The sequence below is a fragment of the Zingiber officinale genome, unplaced genomic scaffold (genome assembly GCF_018446385.1).
Source record: "Zingiber officinale cultivar Zhangliang unplaced genomic scaffold, Zo_v1.1 ctg156, whole genome shotgun sequence".
Classification (NCBI taxonomy): domain Eukaryota; kingdom Viridiplantae; phylum Streptophyta; class Magnoliopsida; order Zingiberales; family Zingiberaceae; genus Zingiber; species Zingiber officinale.
The window spans coordinates 3573-27794 of record NW_024589850.1 but is presented as its reverse complement, the minus strand read 5'-3'; the positions used below and the strand labels follow the sequence as shown (position 1 = coordinate 27794).

The 24222-nt window shown below is 34.6% G+C and overlaps 1 protein-coding gene across 1 annotated transcript in view; it reads right to left on the bottom strand.

The window, feature by feature from the left end:
* The window catches only part of LOC122036410 (protein PIR-like), an 84995-nt gene extending 61970 nt beyond the window's left edge, over window positions 1-23025 (bottom strand). Inside the window, exons 1-10 of the mRNA XM_042595708.1 lie at window positions 22941-23025; window positions 22593-22852; window positions 20159-20482; window positions 19105-19175; window positions 13715-13807; window positions 12941-13010; window positions 12692-12756; window positions 5128-5141; window positions 4951-5039; window positions 4702-4853 (exon numbers count right to left, since the gene is read on the bottom strand). Coding sequence (XP_042451642.1) covers window positions 4702-4853; window positions 4951-5039; window positions 5128-5141; window positions 12692-12756; window positions 12941-13010; window positions 13715-13807; window positions 19105-19175; window positions 20159-20482; window positions 22593-22852; window positions 22941-23025 — 1223 coding nt within the window. The remainder of the gene's footprint in view (window positions 1-4701; window positions 4854-4950; window positions 5040-5127; window positions 5142-12691; window positions 12757-12940; window positions 13011-13714; window positions 13808-19104; window positions 19176-20158; window positions 20483-22592; window positions 22853-22940) is intronic.
* Window positions 23026-24222: the final 1197 nt, after the last annotated feature.

Sequence of the window (24222 nt, the reverse complement as noted above, 5' to 3'; positions counted from 1 at the left end):
ATAAATTTTTATATATAAAAAAATTATACATGACTTAGCATTATAAAAGTTATAAGACTTAGTATGTAAATAAAAATTTTTATAACGCATGAATATAAATTTTTATATAAAAAAATTATTGACTTAGTATAATAAAATTTATATGACTTAGTTGATAAAATTTAGATGTTTTCTTAAATTTGTTATATGGTAATTTTAATAGGAGTAGGTTCAATGTTTCTTGTAGAAGAAGGAAAAGAGAGACCAAGTCCTAAGCTTCTAACCTCTTTAAAAAAACCCCTACCTTCAAAAGCCAATCTCCTTATGTTTTCCGCTGGCCCTAAGAAGCTCCCCTCCCCATTGTTCTCCACCGGTTCTAGAGCTCCAAGGGAAGACAGAAGAGAGAGTTAGTAGCTAAAGTTTGAAGGCATGTTCTCTACTTTGTTAATGCTTTAATTAGTTTCTATGTCTTGTGGAATTCGGATCCTGTAATTCTTGGGAGCTCTATGTAGATTTCGGGTTCTAGGTTTTTGATAAGTTTCGGATTAAGTTTAGGCAGGTGTATGTGTCCTCTTACTTCTTATCATAATAGTGTTATAAGTAATATGTGTGAATTTTGGATTCTAGGTTTATGTTCATGTTTCTTCTTAATTCTTATCATGATAACTTTATACGATGGGAATTAATGTCAGTTAGGGCTTTAACATGTTATGAAAGTAATCATGTTTGATAATCTGGTAAGTACATGCTAAATTAGGATTTTTAATGGTTGATTGATTAATCAACTAAATACTGAGTAAGCTAGGCAAATCGATTTAATGATTAAATAATGGGATTGATTCATGAATAGATTGAATGATTGGTAGAATATTTGGTGGAATTAATTGAAAGCAAATTAATTATGTCATTGATTGATTAATTATTAGATTATCTTATTAACGACATTAATTAATTGGGTTAAATAATTTATTAGTTAGTTAATTGATTTACTGACTAAGAAGTTTAGAAAATGAATAATTGTTTGGTTTAATTGGTTAACTATGCTAATTAAAGCAAGGTTTAAAATTTCGACCCGTGCCGAGGTTTCGGTTTCAGACCGGAATGATACGATTTCGGTATCGTATCGTGTCATGCCAATATAGTTCCGGTATTTTTTTTATTTATATATAATAATTATATGATAAATATAATTATGGTCTATATATAAAAATAAGTTGTATATTGATTTTGTATAAATTTTCAATTATTGAACAATTTAATTAGAAAAAATAATTAAAAATAGTTTTATTTAAATAAAATTGATAGATCAATAATTCGAATTAAATGGATCTATCTATAGTAATAAGTATAAAAATTAATATAAGATATTACTTTATATATAATAATAATTATATAAATTAACTATTTATTTATTAAATAATATATATTTTAAATAGTAAAAAATATCAAGTAAAAAAAATATAAAAAAATAAAAAAAATATCAGAATATAAATATTATTTATTAGATTTTAAAAAAAAAAAATAGAATTTTAAAGAATTTTTTAAAAATTTTAAATGAAATTTAAAATAATACAAAATATTAAAAAAATATAGTAGAAATTTTTAAATGAAATTTAAAACATTAAAAACTCAGAATATTAATGGTCATGTCTACGACCATCCACGGTTTGCAACTGCATGGGGCAGTCGTGCAGTACCTCCCGCACAATGCCGCTTGCGCGAGCGGCCGCGCAGTGCAGCCCTGCATGAGCGGCTGCTCGTGGCTCATACGGTTGAAGGCAAAGATGCAACAGAGAGGAAGGAAATGGGCTTCCATCTGATTCAGACGGATAGAAAAATATTTAAAAATTAATTAGTGTACGGATTAACAAATCTAACTATTTATTATTTTACAATAAGTAAACAACGGAAAAGACGAGTAATCCATTCTTTTTAATGAAATAAACACGAGAAAACTTTTCCCGCTTAAAATTTTCTCCAATTTTTAAAGTAGTCACCCCAAGTAAATAGGGCATTAGTATTTGTTAGGTCTTCTATGCGTAGGGTTGAAGTAGGCCAAGGGGTGAATAGGCAGTGAACAAATACAAAAATAATATAATGACTAGCAAATACACAAGAAATGATAACACAATAATATATGCGGTTTGACCTATGACGCGTCTAGTGCGTCATCTCTAAATTATTCCACTAATTACACCCTTTTATAGAGAGCAAGCTTCTTCAGCTCCCAACAGTCGGATTTTACTTAAATGCATAATCGATTGCTCATACCACCAAAATATTCTATGATACCATACTCCATATTCAATTAACTCTTTAGTTGACTTTAGTGCCCAACGATTCAACTTTTAGTCAACTAAAACCTTGGGAAACCCCTTCACTTGATTCACAATCATTTATAAGCATATACAAAGATCATGGACCTCAACTAAGCAAAATCTTGTGTCATGTCGATGTTTCGATCTTTGACTGAAATAATACTATTTCGGTATCTTGCCTATATACGGTACTAGTGGTGAATAGGAGAGGGAAGGAGATGAAGAAGAAAAGATAAAACATATAAAGTTAAGTTCAAAAACAAATTCATTAGAATGTTATAATTTTAACTTTATCTTATACAAAGACAAACTAAAAGATAACTTTATCTCGATTCATGTTGACCTCTATTTTAGCATTGACTTGTGTTTTAGAATGTCAAAGGGTGTCTAGTATAAAGATATTATTGACATAATTATAACAACACAAGAGATATTGCCTAAGCAGAGTAGTATCAAGTTTCAGTGATTTATCGAAATGATACTGCCTAACTCGAATCTTGGTGAGAAATGAATTTAAAGGCTTTAAACTTAATAGAATAAAAATAGAATATATGAAATTTAAATTTAGCAATATTAGACATAATGAAATAATTATTAAGATAAGTGATGACGAGTTATCTCTAACTAAGAGATTTAAATATTTAGAATCATTTTTATAAAAAGATGGAGAGATTGAGAAAAAGATCTTATATAGAATAGAAGAAAGATGGTTGAAATGGAAGACAACGTCAGGTGTTCTTTATGATCGGAAAGTAATTCGACGACTTAAAGGGAAGTTCAACAAAATAACGATTTGACCTATTATGTTATATAAAGCTGAATGTTGGGTTATGACTCAAGTACATAAACAAAAGATGAGAATTGTAGAAATGAGGATGTTAAGGTGGATGTGCAGACATACGAGGATGGGCACTATAAGAAATGAAAATATTAGAGAAAAGTCAAGTTGCACTATTGAGGAAAAACATCTGGAGACGTTTAGAATGGTATAGACATACACTTAAATAACCAATAAATATTCCAATTAGGCAATAAAAACCTATCACAAATATGCACATAAAACGAAGAAAGGGAAGACTAAAAAACACTTGATTAATAACAATAAAATCAGATAAAATTTATTTAAATATAGATAATGATATAGTAGTGGATAGAGCTGAATGGAATAAAAAGAATCATATAGCCGACCCCACCTAGTAGGATAAGACTTGGTTGTTGTTTTTGATATATTTCAATCATTCCACCCAACATGGCATGAGATTTCAAATCATTCGATCGACAAACTATGTCTTCAGACGTTCAATCATCTAATTGGGCACTCACAACTAGGCCCTATGAAGCCTACCACTAACCTAGCACATATACACATCATTACATAATATCTCCCAAAAACAAAAAAGCAAAGGTTACATTCACTTCATAATCTCTTATGAATTTCATGCTTCTAAGTCTTCAACTCCCTTAATTTAGGGTGCCTAACCATCGAGTGCATTGAGCTCTCCGAGCTTGTTATCTGCTACTCGATCTACGCTTCATGGGATCAGGTCTTCAACTCTCTCATTCCAAGTCCTCAAGTCATCAAATATACCATTATCCCCGAGTTCACTACATGTTACTCAACCAATGATACATGCTCTTGAGTCATCACACGCCTCACCTTCATCTCGACCGTCAAGACTTTAAGACTAAGCTCCCCAAGCTCACTCCTCGCTGCTCAATCAATGCTCCATGTCATTAAGTCCACCGAGCTACTACTAATATATGATCCCCAAGATCGCAACACCAACCATTCGATCCAATCCAAGTGGCATGCTCTATAGTCCTCTAAGTTCCTCCAAAGCTCAATCACTACTTGTTCCCAACGGTCGCATTTCATCAAATCCATATCTAAATCCCATCGAATCAAGAAGCTCAACGAACTCTATAAGCACTAGTTTTTGTGCACATATCAAACCCACAAGAGGCCCCTGACTTAAATCATATTACCAACACATCAAAACCGTATGGTTGAACCCAACACCATGTCCCAAGTCTTCCACCTTAATCAACAACTTTTTCTTCATCTTTTGGCATGGCCAATGGTTTCATGGAGAGAGGATGTATGTTGTTTGGGAACAACAAAAGGAGTTCTCAGACCTCTGTTTTGAGTAAGCATCTCATTTATCTGGAAGTCCTTTTGTAAAGTTGAACATTGATGGAAACCTGAGGCCATTATGTTCAAGTAGAAATAGGTCATTCCTGAAAGAGATCAACTCCTTTTCTGTTGGTAGTAAGCATACTTGAATTATAGGGCAACCTTTAAACACAGGATCACTTTCAAATTAAACATTTGGATATCATGCATCACAAGTCAGAAAACCACTAAACTAAAGAGAGAAAAAATCATAAACTGTCGAAAGGATATTCTTGCAGCTCGCGAGGGGTAATTTCATGGGGTCCTGAAAGAGTGAGAAGACGATTTTGACTTGAAAAATTTTGAAAATACATTGACAATTCCTTCATTATAGCAGCTGGTGAAAGGTGAAGATCCGGAAATGCTGGAATAACAGGATCATTCTGCCAAATAAAATCATAAAAATTGATGAAACAATAAACACAAGAATTGACTAGATTAACCACTGGCATTAGAGAATTGTGAAACAGCAATTTATACCTTGAAGATGTTAAGAAGCCGATTTATCTTTATCCTCTTATACATTGACTCGCTCTCTTTATCAGATGAGGATGCTAAGACCACAAGAACTGGCAAAATACGAAGTAGTGTATGGCGCTCCGGATATAGGAGTGTGAAGTCTAGTTCCAATGACTCAACGCAAAATACAATGAGTACCTGTAAAATATCTTCTACACTACTTAAGTCAAGGATGCCAACAGGCTGGACAGAAAATAACCAAAATATGATAAAGAAGTCATTCACCTAACTAACCAAAAGTATTTATAAGGGGATATGGAACATAAGCACTTTGTACTATTGAAGTAAATGGTTCAAGATATATGCAACTCACAACAACGAACACTAGATTATCTGTTAGAAGCATCATAATTGTCATCATTGAGTTCTATATCGCTATTATTATTCAACTTAATTAAATTTCACTAGTCTCCCTCTAGTCCATATGGCTTTCTCTCTAAAATATTTAACTCTTCTGATTATACATTTTTTAAGATTTCAACATTTCCATATATCCCAACCCATTCTCTCTTTTTTATCATGGTATTGGAACTACACCTAATCATTTTAAAGAATGGCATGTCACCTCACAATTTTAGAAATTTTTTATTTGGCCTAAAGAAGATGATCATACTAGAGTCTACCTATTCTTTTTTATAATTGATCATTCTTTATCATATAACAATACCTTAAACAGTACTCCCCTTCTCATTGAAAAATAAAACTGAGATATTTAAAGCTCTTACTTGAACCATCTTAATTGTTCCATCCATTCTTTTATTGTTACTAAATTACATTTCATATGCTCAATTCTACTTATTATAAAATCCATAGTTTCTTAAATTCTTTTCTACAATACAAGGTTTCATATTTAATTTAATCATAATCTTCATTAATTAACACAATATATTCTGCAAATAGCATACACCAACAAGGTTTATTGTGAATATTGTTGGCTAGTTCATCTATTATTAATGTAAAAAAAAAACTTAGAGTTGACCCTTCTTAATGTAAACCTAAAGTTATGTTTAGAGCTAACCCAGGTAAACCTAAAATTATTTTTTAAGACTAGTGCCAATAAGAATATTATCACAAAGATTTATTAACAACTAAATATAATCACTAAATTACTTTCTCTAAAATCTACAAAAATAATTGTCTAAGGCTCTAAACTTTTTTTCTAAATCTATAAAAATCATATGGAAATCCTTCTCATATTCTTTATATTTTTCAATTAATTTCCTTACAAAATTAAAGGTATTCTTAGTTGATTTTCAAGGTATGAAATCAAATCAAATTTTCACAAATAATTGGCACATTTCCATCTCCTCTCAGTTTTTTATTCTCCTAATTTATATAAGTAATAGGTCGCCATCTTTAGTCTAAAACTACTTATGGAATACTCTTTCAATTGTGCGATCCTAATGGATCATCACCGATGACGATGATGTAATCACATTGATGATAAAAAGATACTCCTTCTAGAGTGAAAACTTAGGTAAAATATAGGGTGGTCTATCAGACTCTTCATCATGTCTTACTTGAAAAAATAAAAAATAAAAGCAAAGCTAAATTTTCCAAACCAAGCCATTAGAGATTGTTTCGGCCTATATAATGATTCCTTTAACTTACACACAAGATCAATCTCTCCCTAATAAATAAATCTCAAAGTTGTTTAAAAAATCATGAACGTAGGTGTTCTTGAAGTCAAGTATGAAGGGGCTACATTAAAGTAATCCTGACACTTGGAAAAATGTCCTAAGTCTACAATGTATATTTATCGCTTAATAGAAAAGTGAGTTTTCAACTTGTCTACAATAGCTTTAATTTTTTTCTAGATAAGTAAAATTTTATATATAGCACTGACAAAGCGTACAATAAACGGACTTTAGTAGTGGCTCATGATTGACAAAGTGTAATGTCAAACAACACTTCTAAGGACCAAAATAGATGAATTTACACACTTCTAAAAATCTTCTAACACTCTGAGTGCACCTCATCAAAGAAACTACTATTTCTTGCTCTCCACACATAGTGGACCAAAGAGGATAAGGCAAGATGTCGAGCATTTATCAACATTCGACTCCCACGATAATATCTCCCAAAGACTCTCAATGTCCTTTGGTAGGTAGACATCTCCTGCTACATGTGTAGTCAATCATGGATCCTCTTCCATAACTCCATAATAAGGGGCATCCGAATAATAGGTGTTCCTGCGGCTCCTTGTCTACAAAAAGTGCATCCTCCATGTAATCTTGTTGTCTCTTGTAGAAAAACACTTCTTTGCAAACATCGAGAGTGTGACTGCATGACTTGGCTGTAAGAAAGCATTTAAGAGTGAAAATCCACTTATATCCTATAGTAAGATTCCCTAGAGGAAGAGAAAGTAGCTCCCAAGTTGTTCAAGTGAAGACCACACATCTCATCGATTAACATCTATCACAACTAAGATTTCAAAAGCCACCTTAAGGAATCAGCTATAAAACTACAATAGCAGAATATTAGGGTGAAAATGAACAGACAAGATAAATAGTGAGAAAGTGAGCATTAAATTGATTAGAATAATTTATAGTACCTTTGCCAAAAGCAATAAGAAATCTAAATCTGAGGCAATATTTAAGATGGTGAAAAGTGATTGGAAGGGTTGGAGAGTTGCTAAAAACTACTAGAGCATGATCATATCTCATTCTTCGAGTACACATGTACAAAGGCAGTTAGTGGGAATGGGCACTAAGGTAGCAAACGCCATGGGCAAAAGAAAGGATAGGAATAGGAGACACCTCTTGCACTAACTTAAATTTAATATATGCACCATGCAACTCAAGTGAATAGCAATGGTAGCCTGCTCAAAGACAAGAATAATCACGAAAGATACACTTTATGGACTGTTGGGAGAACTTATCTCGACCAAAAGGTAATAAATGGTCAAATTAGGTAAAAAATATATTTATGGACGAAAAGGATATAGAGAATCTATGGAAAGACAACTATGCAAAGGGCTTAATTGTGTAAGGGGCCTAGTCATGAAAAATGCAGAAAATGGCATCTGATTTACAAGATACAATAAGAAGCGTGATTGTCAAGATCGGTTGATACCCAAATAAAACCCAAGTTGAATAAGCATTGGCAAAGGTTCACCTGATCTTCCATAAGACATTATTACAAAAAGATCATGAAAGAGATTAAATTAAAAATAATCAAAGAAATAACCTTGAAATGTGATTCAACAGTAAATAGATGAAAAAAATACTTTAATGCAAAATAGAGGAGACGGATTGAGATTTGGGTGAATTAGGTCGATTGGAATAACTTGAGGATTTAACAAGAGTTTTGTCAATCCTAACTTAAATCTTGATAAAGGCACGATAGCATGAAAGTCCTTTTCACTCTCTTGAATTCCGACTTAAAATTGTTAAGTTCACTGCAACATTAAATTGTCATGAGATAGATCATAATGCACTTTAAGTTAGAAGTTAGTATTTAATCATATGTTCATAAAGTTTATGAAAATTAAGATTATGAAGATGGTGATCAAGCTTGGATGAACTTCATGGATCAAGTGTAGAGGCATGAGTTCGTAGATGCTCATCAAGTTTGAGGATGGACCCAAGACCCATGGTTGATTGCTATAATTTTGGGTTTATTTTGAGTAAAATTGATAGTAATAATAGAATTTTGCTTCTATAAAAAATTTGTTATCTAGGGAGTTTCAGCTAAAGATCCTAGAGGATATTTAAAAGGTTGCTTCAAGGTTTGAGATTGACCCTAAGCTTTTGGACGGTGAACCAAACTAAGACAAACCTAAATACACCTAGGGCTGAAGGTAAGCTAACCAAAAATTGAGATTTAGACAATCAAACTTCTGTTCTGGAAATTTGGGTTGACCAAAAAACAATATTAGTTCATCAAACATAGTGCTTTTTAAACATTGAGTCTCTAACGATCATCTTACAAATATTGGCCAACCCACAAGTAAGTTTTTCATAGACCAAAGTGCTTGGAAATGATAATCAATGCTTCATTTATAAGTTATTATAGTGGACTTATTTTCTAAACATCCTCCATCTCACCAACGAGCTACCAATTGGAAGCAAAAGTTTTAGGTTGGATTAAACAAAAATGAATTGATGTGTTTAGCAAAGGGTTTAAGTTACATTTGATCATATATTTCAAATGTGTGCCTAAGTGTCCAAGGACTTGGCTAAGTGCAGATGGCACTCAAATAGTTTGTGACTCGATGTGGTCAAGTTGTTGTGATGATTGACTTGTCAAAGTTAAGTTGGGCAGATGGTTTGTGCTTGATGGCTTAAAGGTGTGTAAAAAGATGAATTCGGAAGTGATCGAAGACGGATGGCTTATAGAGCATTTAAGGGATCAAATTCCTAGTAAGGTGGACTCTACAACGAGAATCATGAGGTGGTTGTTGTTTACGAAGTGGACTCGATCAGAGAAGGATGAGTTGGAGTGTTGAAGGAATCGGAAATGCTTAGCAAGATAAACTCTACTGTAGCCCCACAAGAGATGGACTTCATGAGTGAACAAAGAATGATGGCACATTGGAGTAAGCAGAGGGCTTGGTTAATTTGAGAAATTGAGGGTCTGATGCAAACACCTAGAAGCAATGTGAGCTGTGAAAGATTACAAGTGAATGTAACCATAGATTTTTCACTTTGGGGGAACATTATAGGAGAAGATGGTGTAGCTAGGTAAAGGTTTAAACTACCTAGTGCCTTGTAGGGAGCTTTTGGCAAAGATACAAGTCTTGAGTCATATTTTGTGGCTAAGCTCAATCTTGTAGCATTTCAAATACTAAAAAGGAATAAGTTGAGTGAAGTCAAGATCTCCAAGCAGATTTATTCATTTGTATATAAGATTCAATCAACTAGAGTGGAATATTCAATTGACTCAAACGGTAATGGTTCAAAGAACAAAATGTGTTTCTGCCACACTTTAGTCAACTGGAGTCATGATTAGCTACCCAGAGAGTCACTCAACTGCTGAAATTGTTGCAATCAACTAGAGCTTTTCCAGTCAACTAGAGGTGCTCAAAATAAAAGCATTGGAGAATGTTGTATATAAACATTGGAGGTTGTTTGTCTTAGCATGGATGCAAGAAAACAAGTGCAATCTTGTTGCAACCAAGTGCTCAAGTTGAACAACACTCCAAGGGCTTGCAATTTGAAGAGAACTTTCTTTACGCGGTCTTGATAATTCTTTTATTTTTTTACATTGTCATTTTATATCAACAGAAGAAATACAATGTCGCATTATTGAGAATGTACAAACCTTTCTCTACCTCTACGAGTGATTTATAGTAGATTTACAAAGAATGATATCTGACCAATCAATAAGCTATAGAGTACGGTGAGGCTTTGATCATAGTATTTCTCATTTTACTTATTTCATTTGTGTATACAATCTTGACAAAATCAACTAACCTACACACAAGCAGTCTACTGTTATCTCACTGTTAATGTTGTGATTATTGCTTATATATTTTTGTTCTGTTATTTATCACATGAACGATTATAGCACATTGTATCTAACATTGTGTTTGAACTTTATTGTTTGGAAGAATCAAAAGAATTTGAATGTTGTATATTCACCCCTCTAGCTTGTCTGGGTCCATCCTAACACTAGTGTCCCAACTTTCTCTTTAAGTCAAATGAAAGAAATTACGATTGATAAAGGATATTCAATAAAGTGATTTACATTTCATCCGAGTCCTATAAAAGAAAAATGGATCAATATTCTAATTTTATTGAATGTTATCATTAGTAAAATATTTTCAAATTTTATAGTACAGATGTGATCTAAAAGTTGATTTTATTATCTAGTATAATACATTTTTTGTTATTTATTGTTTACCTTTTAATATATATGCTATTATTTTTAATGAGCTAACACATGCATTGATACAGAAATGAACCATTACCTACTACCTACTAGTTCTAAAATATAATTTTGTCAACTAATAACAAAAATATGATATTGCTAAATAGATAATGATTATGAGTCATTATTAATATTGTTATAATATATGATATATTACTTGGTTCCAATATTTATTATTTATAATCATCAAGTATGATATTTGATGAAAGACAATGTGCATCTTATAATATGATCGAACACAATTTGTTATCAACTTATTTGTTTTACTTTTTATTAATAATTCTGATTTAACTAATCCTATCCTATCTGATGAGACTCGAGAAAAGTGACTATTACGCACAACTGATTGAAGATGAATGTTGGAGCTTCTCCAACAAAGTTATAGTCTGTGTTATGTTACTCAGTAGTCCTAGGCAGAAGAAATGTCAATTCATGAGACACTAACAATATCAAATGTTTAAATATCAACAACATAGATTGAGACATTTGTACATCTTATTCCTGGTAGTGTTATCGTTATGATATGGCTAGCGGTAGTTTCCACAATGTAGTAATAAAAGATTCAAGACTTGCAACCTCTTTTGGTGCAATGGAGAAGCCCTTACAATACGGAGAAGTAGCAATGCATTGTCATGAGAAGCCTCATCATGGTGCTCCTCGAAAACAGAGAAGCAGCAGCAGGTTGTCACAATCAACTTCTTCGAAAGGTCTACCACTCAGTGATGGTACAGTAGTGGCAATTATAGCTCGCATGTGAAGGCACTCATATCAGAAGTGCTCGTGGAGAAAGGAAAGGGGGTCAAGCAAGACCTAGGGCTCAAGCAAGTGCCAAGTAGATAATTAATATCAATTGTATTTACATTTAGACCTTCAGTCCATAACAGTCATTATTTGTAGAAACTCTACTACATAATCCAAAGGCCAACAAGATCTTCAAGACTAAGATAGCTCTCAGTGAACCATCTTCCTCTTTGTTCACTCATATGACAAGAGTTATGATGCAATTATTTTTGGTTGGCTCTGGATTCAAGGAGGATATGAAAATGATCAATGTTAGAGATAGAGGAAAAGCGACTAACAAGAAATGGGAGAGTTTCATGAGTGTTTGGTGTTGATGAGGACTAACATGAATACAAAAGAAGAAAACAATGGTCATTTACATGATGACGTTGCCTCAGTTCCCAGAATCCTATTTAATGGTGTCATGGCAACTACAGCACCATGATGATGGCTTGGGTCGTGGTGGAGAACAATAAGGCATGTCATTCATATGGGAGAAGAGCGAGATGTGGCAGTGGCTAGTGACCAAGACCTACAATTTGAAGCCGCTTTCCTTTGCAGCCATGGTTAGTTGCATTGTCATCATGAGAAGGATGCAATAGTAGAGACCAAATAGTGAAGGAAGAAGAATAGATTTGAGACACACAAACCAAATAGTGAAATAAAGAAAGTGGAAAAAGCATACCATTCATAAAGAGGAAGAAGGTGCTTGACAAGGGAGAAAATGAGTGCAAATTGCAAGAGAAAGGGTGAGGAGAGGTTTATCATCATATTAAATTTATTGCCTCCTCATAAAGGAATTGTTGAAGACAACCATATAAGGATTACTTTGATACCAAATCAAGAATAAAATATTATGTTATATTCGATCACAAGAGAACTATTGAGGAAAACATATAGCACTCAAACATATAATGAAAAAATACATCATGCATGATTAAACACAACAAATATAATTAATAACCCTAACCAGACAAACTAGGTGAATTTTAAGACTGAAAAAACAAAAACTACTAAAACTTCAACATGCATTTTCAAATTTGGATACGTGTTTGTTCGGAACATCTCAGCATGCAGGTTCAATAGAATAGCCCATCTTGTACTCAGGAAAATCTGGAAATAGAACAGCATAATAAATTATTTTAATGTTGATAAATCTAAGGATACAGAACAAATATCTAATTCAAGAGCAAGGTTCTGCAAAACAGCTTACTGCAAATGAATGGTTATTCTAAGAATTATTAGGCCATATCATATTCTAAACTGGTGAAATTAATAAAAATAAGCAACCATAGACCTGGAGATCATCTAGTTCCTCTCTCATAGAATCAGTATCTTGCCACTGGATGCTTACTTGAGTAAATGTTCTGCCAAATTTGAATAAATATCGAAAGTTACTTCTACATTCTTAGTATAAATCCGAAAACAAAAGAAGAATTTGTTAACTGCATTTAGGCCAACAATAAGGGTGTATGATGTATGTTACCCTCAGCATCTAAGTGTATATAGATTCCATAAAACTGCTCCAGTCAAGCCAACCCATATATAGAAGTTTGTTTTATGAATCTGGAGTGTACTTAATTCACATCACCCACATACGTATTAATTTAGAAATATGTACAATTTGATCAAATACAAAATGCAACTAGCTTCTACTTAATAATTCTTCTATAGCTGAATTTTTATCCAAAAGAACATTTAACAATTTTGGGAGCTCAATTCTTGTTGCTGGAATTCTGTCAAGAATATGGGCTGCAAAACCACTATAATGTCACTGGACTGCATACTGAATCCAACCATCAGTACAAATGTCTATGTAGTGAAGCCACATAAGACGCTTTTTAAGAAATGTAATTAACATATCATACAAGAGGATTGGCAAAAACACTCAGATTCAAGAAGTTTAAAAGGTTGTCTGGCTTGCAGCAATTTTCCTGACTATCATAAATATTATGGTGCATATGCCAGAAGATTAAGTTGGCATTGCTAAAACTTGATTCTTCAGCTCTTGTGAATAGGATGTTCTACTAAAAACTATGATCAGGAAGAAGTTGAGCAACTCATCACATACCTCTTGTACCATGAGAAATCATTGGGAATGCTAGCTTTTGCATTCTTAAGATGATCAAGCTGCACTAAAACATCAAGCAACTTCAATATACACCTGAAGGAGAAAAGTCCTCAAATGAATTTCTAGACAGATTAAGAGCAACATCACCTATCAACAACACTAGCAGAAAACCAGCTTTAAACAAAGCATCAAGAGGTAGCTTCTAGACTGATCAGTGAATAGAAATAGAAAACAAAAAGAAGGGACTAAATCAACCTAAAGAAGAAAATAGTAGTCGACCAACAGTATTCTGCTAGTCAAACAAATACTTGTTTATAATTAAAGATGATTATAGACATCTATCAATGGGTAAAAATTGTTAAGTTTCATCCCTAAGACAGTCCACCTATCTTTATCTGCATATAATTTGTATTTAGTCTTAACTTACATTTACCCCCCTAAGTTTGGCACATTTACAAGTAAATCTTAAGCCCATTTACAATTAGGTCATTAACACTACCCTCAAACTAATTCAAAAATTTTGTAAAATCTCCTTAATACAAATGTACTCAATTCTAAGACCTCTCAAAGACTTAGCCAGTCAATCTGTTAACTCATCACAAACTAATTAAAGAAGAGACCATCTCGTCCGACTGCACCTCTATAATAAAAGAACAACTAACCTCTATATCTCTATATGTTTTATCATTTTGTGAAACACTAGAGTGGAAGCAATATGCATGGCAGACTTATTATCACAGTATAATTTTGTTAGCTCAGTAAAAGCATTACCCAACTTTGTATTAACAGTAAATCAGATAATCTCACATGTGGCTAGAATTATAATCTGTATTCTGCTTCTGCACTAGACCTAGCTAATATAATTGATTTCTTGCTCTTTCAAGATACCATATTGTCTCCGAAAAGATGTAACAGTCAAATATAGATTCACAATCCATGAGAGAGCCTACCCAATTAGCATTTGTGTTCCTACAAAATGATGGTACTGCAGTTACTATGAAAAAGACTTCCCTAGAGCATTGTTAATGTTTCATAAGATTCTTAGGGTTACAATCATGACACTGAGACTTAAGGAATTAATTAACCACACTTACACTTGTTGAGATGTTAAACTGTAAGGTGGTTCAATCTAAAGGGCATTCTTATTGTCAAATTTCTCTTGATGCTCAATGATTCTTTAGTGGTGCTTGAATCCAATTTCTTATTACTGCTACTGAATTTATAGAACACATTTCTTATTACTGCTACTGAATTTCTAGAACACTATCTTGAATTTCGGTCTTCCACTACATGGTTTTTCATCCTCTAGCTCAACCACTTCTACTCTTATGGACACTAGTTGTAGTACTCATGGGGACCATGGACGAAAATGAACATGGAAGAGGCTAGTGCAAAATTATCCATCTTTCATGCAGTCAATATAGTTGAACTGGGCCAGGGCATAGCCAAGTTGGTCACTACATAGTAGATTTGTAGAAATGGGCAAGGGTCTATTCACGGCGAAGCCGACGGAAAATACCCTCTCACGTAGTGACCTGTTTGATTTCCTGATTTTTCTCTATAGATGGTTGTGGGGCAACCGTGTGGGTATGACCTTTTGTAGAAAAATATAGTTGAATTGGTGCTCCCAGGGCGTGGCCGAGCTGATAACCATATGGCATATTTGCAACATGGAACAGGGGTTGAATCCCGACGAAACAGGTGAAAAATGCCCTCCCACATGTAGGCTTGCTCGGTACCTAATTTACTCCTACCTAATGGCGTGGGATAGTCGTGGGGGCCGCCAGGATGACGGATTTCACATTTTGCAACAATATAGTTGAACTAGGAGGTCGTCCACACAAATTCCCCACTGATTAAAAGGTTGCTTCAGATACAGGATCTTATCCTATATCTGTTAAGACATCAAAAGTTGTTAGACAGATGGTGGTAGATTGGTTTATTCGGGACGATGGAGTGGCTATGGCTTATGACTTATTTAGGCAATCTAGTTCTTAAAAGCCATGGGTCTGAATAGTGTGGAAGGCATATATTCAGCCGAGTCATGCCATTATATTCTGGATGCTAGCGCAGCGATGCCTCCACACTAGAAACAAACAAGAGTATTTGGAGGATCGACAATGCTGCACCTTCTGCCGTCAAATGCTAGTCATAAGAGCATTTTTTCTTTGGGTGCTCCCCCCCCCCCCCCAAATTGCAGAGTTATGAAGAAGGATTAGAGACTGACTTCATATGTGATAGAAGATGTCTACATACAGGTGGATAATGCTAGTCTTGGGTGATACTGTCGAGAGAGTAAGGTATTAACAAAGGTCGTAACCTGGCCTTATCTTCCATGATTCACTGTGTTTGGCAAGCGAGGAATAGTAGTTTCTTTAGAGAGGGACAGCTAGATATTGAGAAGATCTTTGTGTAAACTCATGTATACCGGTCATTGGGAGTATACTCTGATCTGGCATAGCTCCCTAGGTTGTGGAATGGCAGATGATGGTGATTGGGATTGCCTAATCCTAGTTGTACCTCTTTTTCTTTGGATTTAATATGTTTTTATTTATCCAAAAGAAAAATATAGTCGAACCAATTATTCACTCAATCATCTTAGGAAACTATGGTAATCCTTTAATTGCTCAAGCTACTACTATAAAGAATCATCTGAGACTACCCCACAGCTACTATTTAGAAGAAGATAGTGAGGCTTCTTCCCCTTGTAAGCTTACCTAAAAGGCATTGGAGGAAGAGGAAGAGAGTCAGCTAAGTGCTAGTAGAAGAGGAAGATGTGAACGTAGAGGAAGATTGAGGAATTAGAACAAGATGAGGACTGGTCTCCAAGCGAATGAGCGTGAAATCGGTAGAAGATGAGCATAAAACCAAAGGAAGACAAGCTGACAAGGCATTGATCTCAATGCAAAACTGGAGGAAGTCTAACTGAGAAGGCAGTGGTTGGAAACATTCTACGTGCAACATAAGTAGGGGAACAATTTGTTTCAGTCGTCTCAATTGATATGATATAAATTTTAACCTTTAAACCTATTTTATGCCCATAATTTATCATCACATATACCTCTTGTTTCAATTGACTATCATCCGAATATTTATACTTGTGGTGAAGGTTTGGTTTGTGCACCTTGTTCCATCATGCTTAATAATCTTCTTTATCTTCCAAAGTTTACTTTCCAACAGCAAATTTATCAAATCCTTTAATTACTTCTTAGCATCCTTTCCTACTCATTCTCTTTTAAGATTTAAAAAATCGTACAAAAGCTTCTTTGGGGCCATTGTAAGCTTATATAACAAGGAATTCCATGGCATCTGCTTATGATTGCATATGGATAATGCATGCTAGTCAATTCTTAGTATGTTAAATTCCAAGTCATGCTAAAGTTAATATTAATTAAACCTATTTTGCCAAATAAACAAACAAGAAGCAAGTTATATGCATTTCTTATGTCAATAGATAATTTTTTTGTCATATAAGTGTTTCTTGATTCATGATGCAAATTATTTATTTGAAGTTATGGATTGTTTAGGATGCTTAATTTAATATTTAAGTGATTAATTATATTTATATTGATTGCCAAGGTCAATTACTTTGATGTAGTAGATAAAAACTCATTGTTTTTGGCATGTGCTTTTATATAATATTGTAGATATAACTAGTTATTTATTAATACAAAGATACAACCACATATGTACTCACATATGCATTAGTTAGTGGCTTGACTGCATATTGCGTGGGTACACTTTTTGAAACTTTGATTCCTACTATCTTTTGGATCAAGAAATGATTGCTTATTATACTATATAGCCATATCAATGGCACATTTCCACTTGGGTCACTTGTCATCTAGTGTCTACGTCAATTTTTTTTTCTTTTGTGAGCTTTTTTCATAGCATCATTGTGTTCTATGCCATCAAATATAAAGAATAGGGTTCTGCGTTTACTCTTAGTTTCTCTGATATCTAGACATATACTTCAATTTTATGTTGTCTAGTTCTCGACATTTTGTTTGTCTCCTTAAAAGTCAATCTGAAATAGTTTTTAAACTAAAGTCTTTTATCCTAAAAAAAAGGAAGTGCTAAAACTAATGTTTTGTGTTTTGATAATTCCTAGAATACATACAATTATGACACAAGTTTTTATCAGTCTTATGTTATAGTCATCAAACAACCTAGGTTGCAATGATTCATCATTTCACAAGCTTACTTGGTGTCTTAGGTTTCCATTTTACACCACATATAGTGGGATGCATCTGTATAATTTTCTTCCATGAGCCATAGCAAATATAATCAGCTCATTTGATCAAAAAAGTTCAATTAATCTTTGAGAATCTAAGATTAAAGGTACAGTGTGATTTTTATTATATTAAATGAGTTTTACTGAATATTAAAAGGCATGCATCTTTTATTTAAAACGATTAAAACGTCAAAAAGGATATTTAATAAATGTTGAATGATATTTCTTTCTTACTTTTGTGGCAAGGTACATTTGCTTGCATTTCCACTCTGAAACTCAGGAGCTATAATTGAGAAACTGGTGTGTATGGGTAGAGAGTTGAAAAGGCTCCATTGTAATTATTGAAGAAGCTATCTGGCTTGTTAAAAAATATTAAATACTCAGACGTTTGATTTGCATAAGTCTATATTCATCTTCTGAAGGCAAACCTCCAACTGATCATAATATGGATGGATTGATGGATACACTAGGGAAAGGACGCAAGTTACGCTTTAGTTAGATCATGTTCCATATTCAGGAAGTATTAAATATTACATTCATCTCTTTCCTAAATACTTAAGGATATTAAGGCAGCCTAATCAAAACTAAGGTGACAGCTAAATATTACTTTTTCTCTTTCCTAAAAACATAACTGTTGGCATTAAGGCAGCCAAATCAATGTTTAAGGTGATATCAGAGCCAAAGTCATGAGTTGAAAACCCACATTTTCTCTTGATATATTCTAATTAAGCCCTTTGTACAACTACTCTGCTAGTTTTTTTATTTATTTTGAAGTACGAATTGGATGTGTTGACTAATATGTTTTACAGTATATGTGCTAGCAATTTTTGCCAATTATAATTTTTAAATATTTTTTAAATTGATAACAGATACCCTATAATGTTGTATATATGTTGTGCAATGGATCCACTACATAATACCTGCACTCTTTTGGAAAACCTTAATTTAAAATTTTAAAGCAATATAATGATAAACATTTCAAAAGGAAAACATTCCAAAAGATTAGCAACAGGTATCATGAATGCAACACGATACATAAAGCAATAAACTAGTATTGCTAAAATTTTCTTGAAACGAAAAGATGATAAATGCATTAAAATATTGAGCATTTAAAGAATGAAAATGAAATGACAAAGTTTGATGTTAGACAGCAAACCAAAAATGAGTTACTGTAGGTCCATTCATCAGTCTTTCAGGTCTGGCAAACCGCTGCATGTCAGCTGCTAGCTAGACAAAAAAAAATTAAAACAGAAAAAAATTATCAATGCAGGGTTCAATTGCCCTGAACCAAATAAACAAGTTTAAATAACTGGTAAGTGCCCCACTTGGAAATTAATACTATTTCCCTTCATTTCTCGAAAACACAATGCAAGAGACTATTTTCTTATAAAAAAATAGATGTGTTCACATGGAGTTAGGGCATCCGCATAGACATGAGGAATGGGAATCGATATGAAGCAAATAAAGGAAAATAAGAAATCCAGAAAGGCTATAAATCTGTTTTAATATATATGCATTTAACCAATAGTTGGAGGAGACATTTAAACGGAGCACCAAAATCAAACCCTCTAATGACATAAAAAATCAAGAGAAATTGATGAAGCATAGTGATAACCATATAATACAAAGAAGAAAATCTTACATAGAAAATATCAAACAGAAAATTTATTAACCAAAAACCAACTGATACATAGAGAATAACAATAATTGGAAAATAAAATAATTATAATTACACTACTATCAAATTGAAATTATCAAACTTTAAACACCTAGAATATCAAACTACCAACATTACTTCTTCCTTAAAAACATTCTCTAAAAATAGAAGATCTTGCCAAAATTAACCTTTGGTCAAATCTAAAGTCTTAAAGATTTTAATTTCCTTGTTTGATTATTTTCCACCACTAAGGATATCACATCTTTTCTTAGCTCATCCTTTCCAAGCATAGACACTAATTACTTCACTAACTCTATTCAACAACATTTCCCTGTTATCTTTCTACATTAAACCAACAGCGGCGCAGAGGGCAAAGCCAATGGCACACCGAACGCAAGCAGTGGCATCCAAAGGAGAGACAGTGACATACAGAGCAGAGGTCGTGGCTCTCTAGGCTCACTGTACACACAAGATAGTGCGAAGAGCGGAGGCAATGAGATACAGAGCTGGTCGTCTGCATAGGATAGTGCGGAGAGAACAGCTAGTGGTACACAATGCAAAGATGTTGCCTCAACGCCAGCGTGCAGAGAGCAGAGACGATGGCATGCAGGGCAGGGGTAGTGATGCAAAGAGTGGAGGCAGTAGCACACAGAGCGAAGGAAGTGGCTCCATGCCCACACATGCCAGTGAACAATAGAGAGGAGACAACCCCAAACCAGTGCACAGTAGAGCGGAGGCAACGACCGTGCAGTGCGTAGCAGAGCAAAGGCAACACACAATTTAGCGCACAACAGAATATACAACACATGGACGCGCTAAGTAGAGACACATAATGGAAGGAGGTGACTACATATGGGCGGCGGCGAACATGCAGTGTCTGCAACAAAACATGAAGATCGCTAGTTGGAACATTAGGGGCTTCCACAAGCTCCTAAAACAGAAGGGGGCCCAACACCTCCTTCATAGTTGCGGGCTTGCCATATTGGGATTGATGGAGACCAAACTATCAAGACATCAACAATTCCCTCTGACTACAGTTTACAGTAAACATAACTTTCAATTCTCTAATCATGGACGCATCTTGCCATTTTGGAAGCTAGATCTTGTAGTCTTGGCCATCTTGCGGATTGAAGAGCAACTCATTCACTGTTGGATAAAGTGCAAAATCACTACAAGAAGTATCTTGGTGACATTTATCTATGGACTACACAGTGTTGTGGTGAGGAGGCCTTTGTGGGCATCTCTCGCTGATAACGGATGATGTGACGGAGCCTTGGATGGTAATTGGTGACTTAGCTCAAGACAAGGAAGGTGACGCGCAGTCTCGTACTATGAAATCAGTGACCTAGCGACGACGACGCAACAATGCAACTTTAGACCTTCGGTCAATTTGCTGTCAATTGACATGTACTAATAGCTTAGTTTCAAGCAAACTTGCTCAGGCATTGATCAACACGCAGTGACTCCTTAAAGAATATAAAAGTTATCCAGAATTTCTTCCACCTAGCTGTCTTTCGGATCATTCTTGTTGCATTGTCTCACTGCTATGCAAAGAACAACCCAAGCTGCTATCGTTCAAATTCCACAACATGTGGGCATTGCATGAGGGCTTTCATAGACTACTTGAGGAATCATGGGAGGAGCCGATCACAGGGACAACTCAATTTCACCTCAAATAGAAGTTGGTCAGACTCAAACCGCAGATGCAAAACCTTACAGGTTGCATTTCTAGCACATTTTGGAGAAGGCGAAGTGAGCTGTGGCTGAACTAGAGACTGCCCAGTAGAAAATACTTGTAGGGGAGCCCGCACCAAAGCACTACAACAACTTAAGGTCAACAGCAACCAAGCTAGCTGAGGCGGAACAATCATTTTATCAACAAAAGGCCAAGTGTGCATATCTCAAACAATCTGATCGGTGCAGTAAGTTTTTCCACTATCTTGTCAAGAGGAATAACAAGCAAAATGCACTTGTAACCATCGCCAAAATGTCTAGGGAGCAAACAATTAGCATACTTAGGTTTCAGAGAACTCGTATTCAAGGTTTAAAATTTTGACCCGTGGCGAGATTTTGATCTCAGATGGGAACGATACGGTATCGGTATCGTATCATGCTATGCTAATACGATTTCGGTATTTTTTATTTATATATACTAATTATAAAATAAATATATTTATGGTGTATATAAAAATAAGTTGTATATTAATTTTGTATAAGTTCTCAATTAACGAACAACTTAATATTATTAGAAAAAAATAATTAAGCATAGTTTTCTTTAAAGAAAATTAATCTACCAATAACTCAAATTAAAATTTTAATTTACCAATAACTCGAATTAAAATTGATCTATCTATAATAATAAGTATATAAATTAATATAAAGATATTACTTTATATATAATAATTATAAATTAACTATTTATTCATTTAATTAACTATTAATTAAATAATATATATTTTAAATAGTAAAAAAATATCAAGTAAAAAAATATAAAAAAATAAAAAAATTATAAGAATATAAATCTATTTTATTAGAATTTTTTTAATTTTTAAATTTTTTAGAATTTTTTAAAAAATTTAAATGAAATTTAAAATAATACAAAATAATGAAATATATATATATATATATATCTATATATTAAAATATAAATCAAAATTAATAGATTTTAAAAAAAATAAATGAAATTTAAAACATTAAAAAACAAATTTTTAGAATATTAACTAATAAAATTTATTAAATTTATTTTAATTTTAAATATATTTTTTATATATTTTATTAGGATAATTTAATTAGGGTTTATAAAAGCCTATTCAAAATATCACATATACCTTAAGAATTGTTTAAGTTAATTAAATAGAAAATTTAATTTCGATCAGGGAAAAGAAATATTGCAGAGGTCGTGGCGGATGGCGAGGAGATCGAGGGCTCCCGGCGGCATCGGAAGTGTCTCGTGACGCCTTCGGTGTCTCGGAGGCGTCCCGTGACACCTTCGGTGTCGCAGGAGGCGTCCCGCGACGCCTTCGGTGCCGAAGGCGTCGCAGGATGCTTCCGACGCCGCCGGAGACGCCGTGCAGCCCCTTCGGCACTGCCTGCGATGCATCCAAGACGGGGATGCCTCCGGTGCAGATTTCACCCGCCCAATAGAATGGTAAAAACCGTTTGTGCCGCACGGTAGGGAACGACATTTCATTCGCTGCTCGTATCACATTTCGAGAGCTTGCTGGGCACAAGTGGGGGATGTGCTCTGCTGGATAGCAGCATACAGCTTGATGGGCCGGTGCTTACAAAGGTGCAACAACAAGGCTTGGTCGCTCCAATTTTTTCCGAGGACATACGTGGAGCCGTCTTCGACATTGGCAATATTTGGGCTCCAGGATCAGATAGATACGGCTCAAATTTCTTCAAGGCGAGCTGGACCATGGTGCATTTTGATGTCTACGCAGCAGTCCAGGAATTTTTCGAAACAGGGCAGCTCTTTAAGAAGTGGAATCAGACCACCCTCGTGTTAGTTCCGAAGTCGAATCACGCATCGAGGTTACATACTACAGACTGATTGCTTGTTGCGCTGTCGTGTACAAGATCATATCCAAAATCTTGGAGGGAAGGCTAAGCGAGGTGATGGCCAACATCATTGATCCGACACATGCATCTTATGTTAAGGACCATTCCATTATGGAGAACATCCATCTTGCCCAAGAGCTCTTGATCCGGCACCTAACACCTATGTACATGCATTTACCTCCCTCCATATTCGTGGGGCAGCACTAGGGGGGGTTGTTAAGATAGAGGATCTACCTTTTTTCTTGAGGAAGTATGCATGGAAGAGGACTTCACCAGTGTATACTTCGGTCAATCTCCAAAAGGCTTTTGATTCGGTCGACTGTTCATTTTTTCTTGTTGCACTCCGGAGATTTGAATTTCCGAAGAGGTACGTCATATGGATAGACCAATGTGTAACCACCGTCTCCTACTTGGTGGGTATTAATGGAGCAATGCATGAACTCTTCAAAAGGAGGAGGGGCTTGAGACAAGGTGATCCACTATCATCCTTCCTCTTTAAATTATGTTTAGAGGCGTTCTCAAGAATGCTCAAATCTACTGCTATGAGGTCGGCCTTTCACTATCATCCTATGTGCGCTAGCATTGGTATCACTCACCTAGCGTATGTGGATGATCTCTTACTCTTTGCTAGGGTTGATGAACCAACAATCAACTTGATTGCGGACCATTTGAGGCAGTTTGGACAGGTTGTAGGGTTGCATCCTAACCTTAGCAAATCTAATCTGTTCATGGCTGGAATTGATGAACACATAGCAAGAAGACTGCGAGAAATCACAGGTTTTCAGAAAGGTTCTTTTCCGTTTAGATACTTGGGCATTCCCCTTACAGCGAAGAAGTTGAGGACCTGTAATTATGGTCCTTTGACTGAGGCTATCCTGTGGAAACATGGCCTAAGCATACTTTATCATATGTTGGCAAACTTGAATTGATGAAAACAGTGCTCTAAGGTATCGAATGTTTTTGGCCTTCCATCTTACCAATCCATTGTGCAATGATAGACAAGATATATGTTATTTGTCGCTCCTTTGTAGGGTCCACCAAGCATCCGCTCATCTC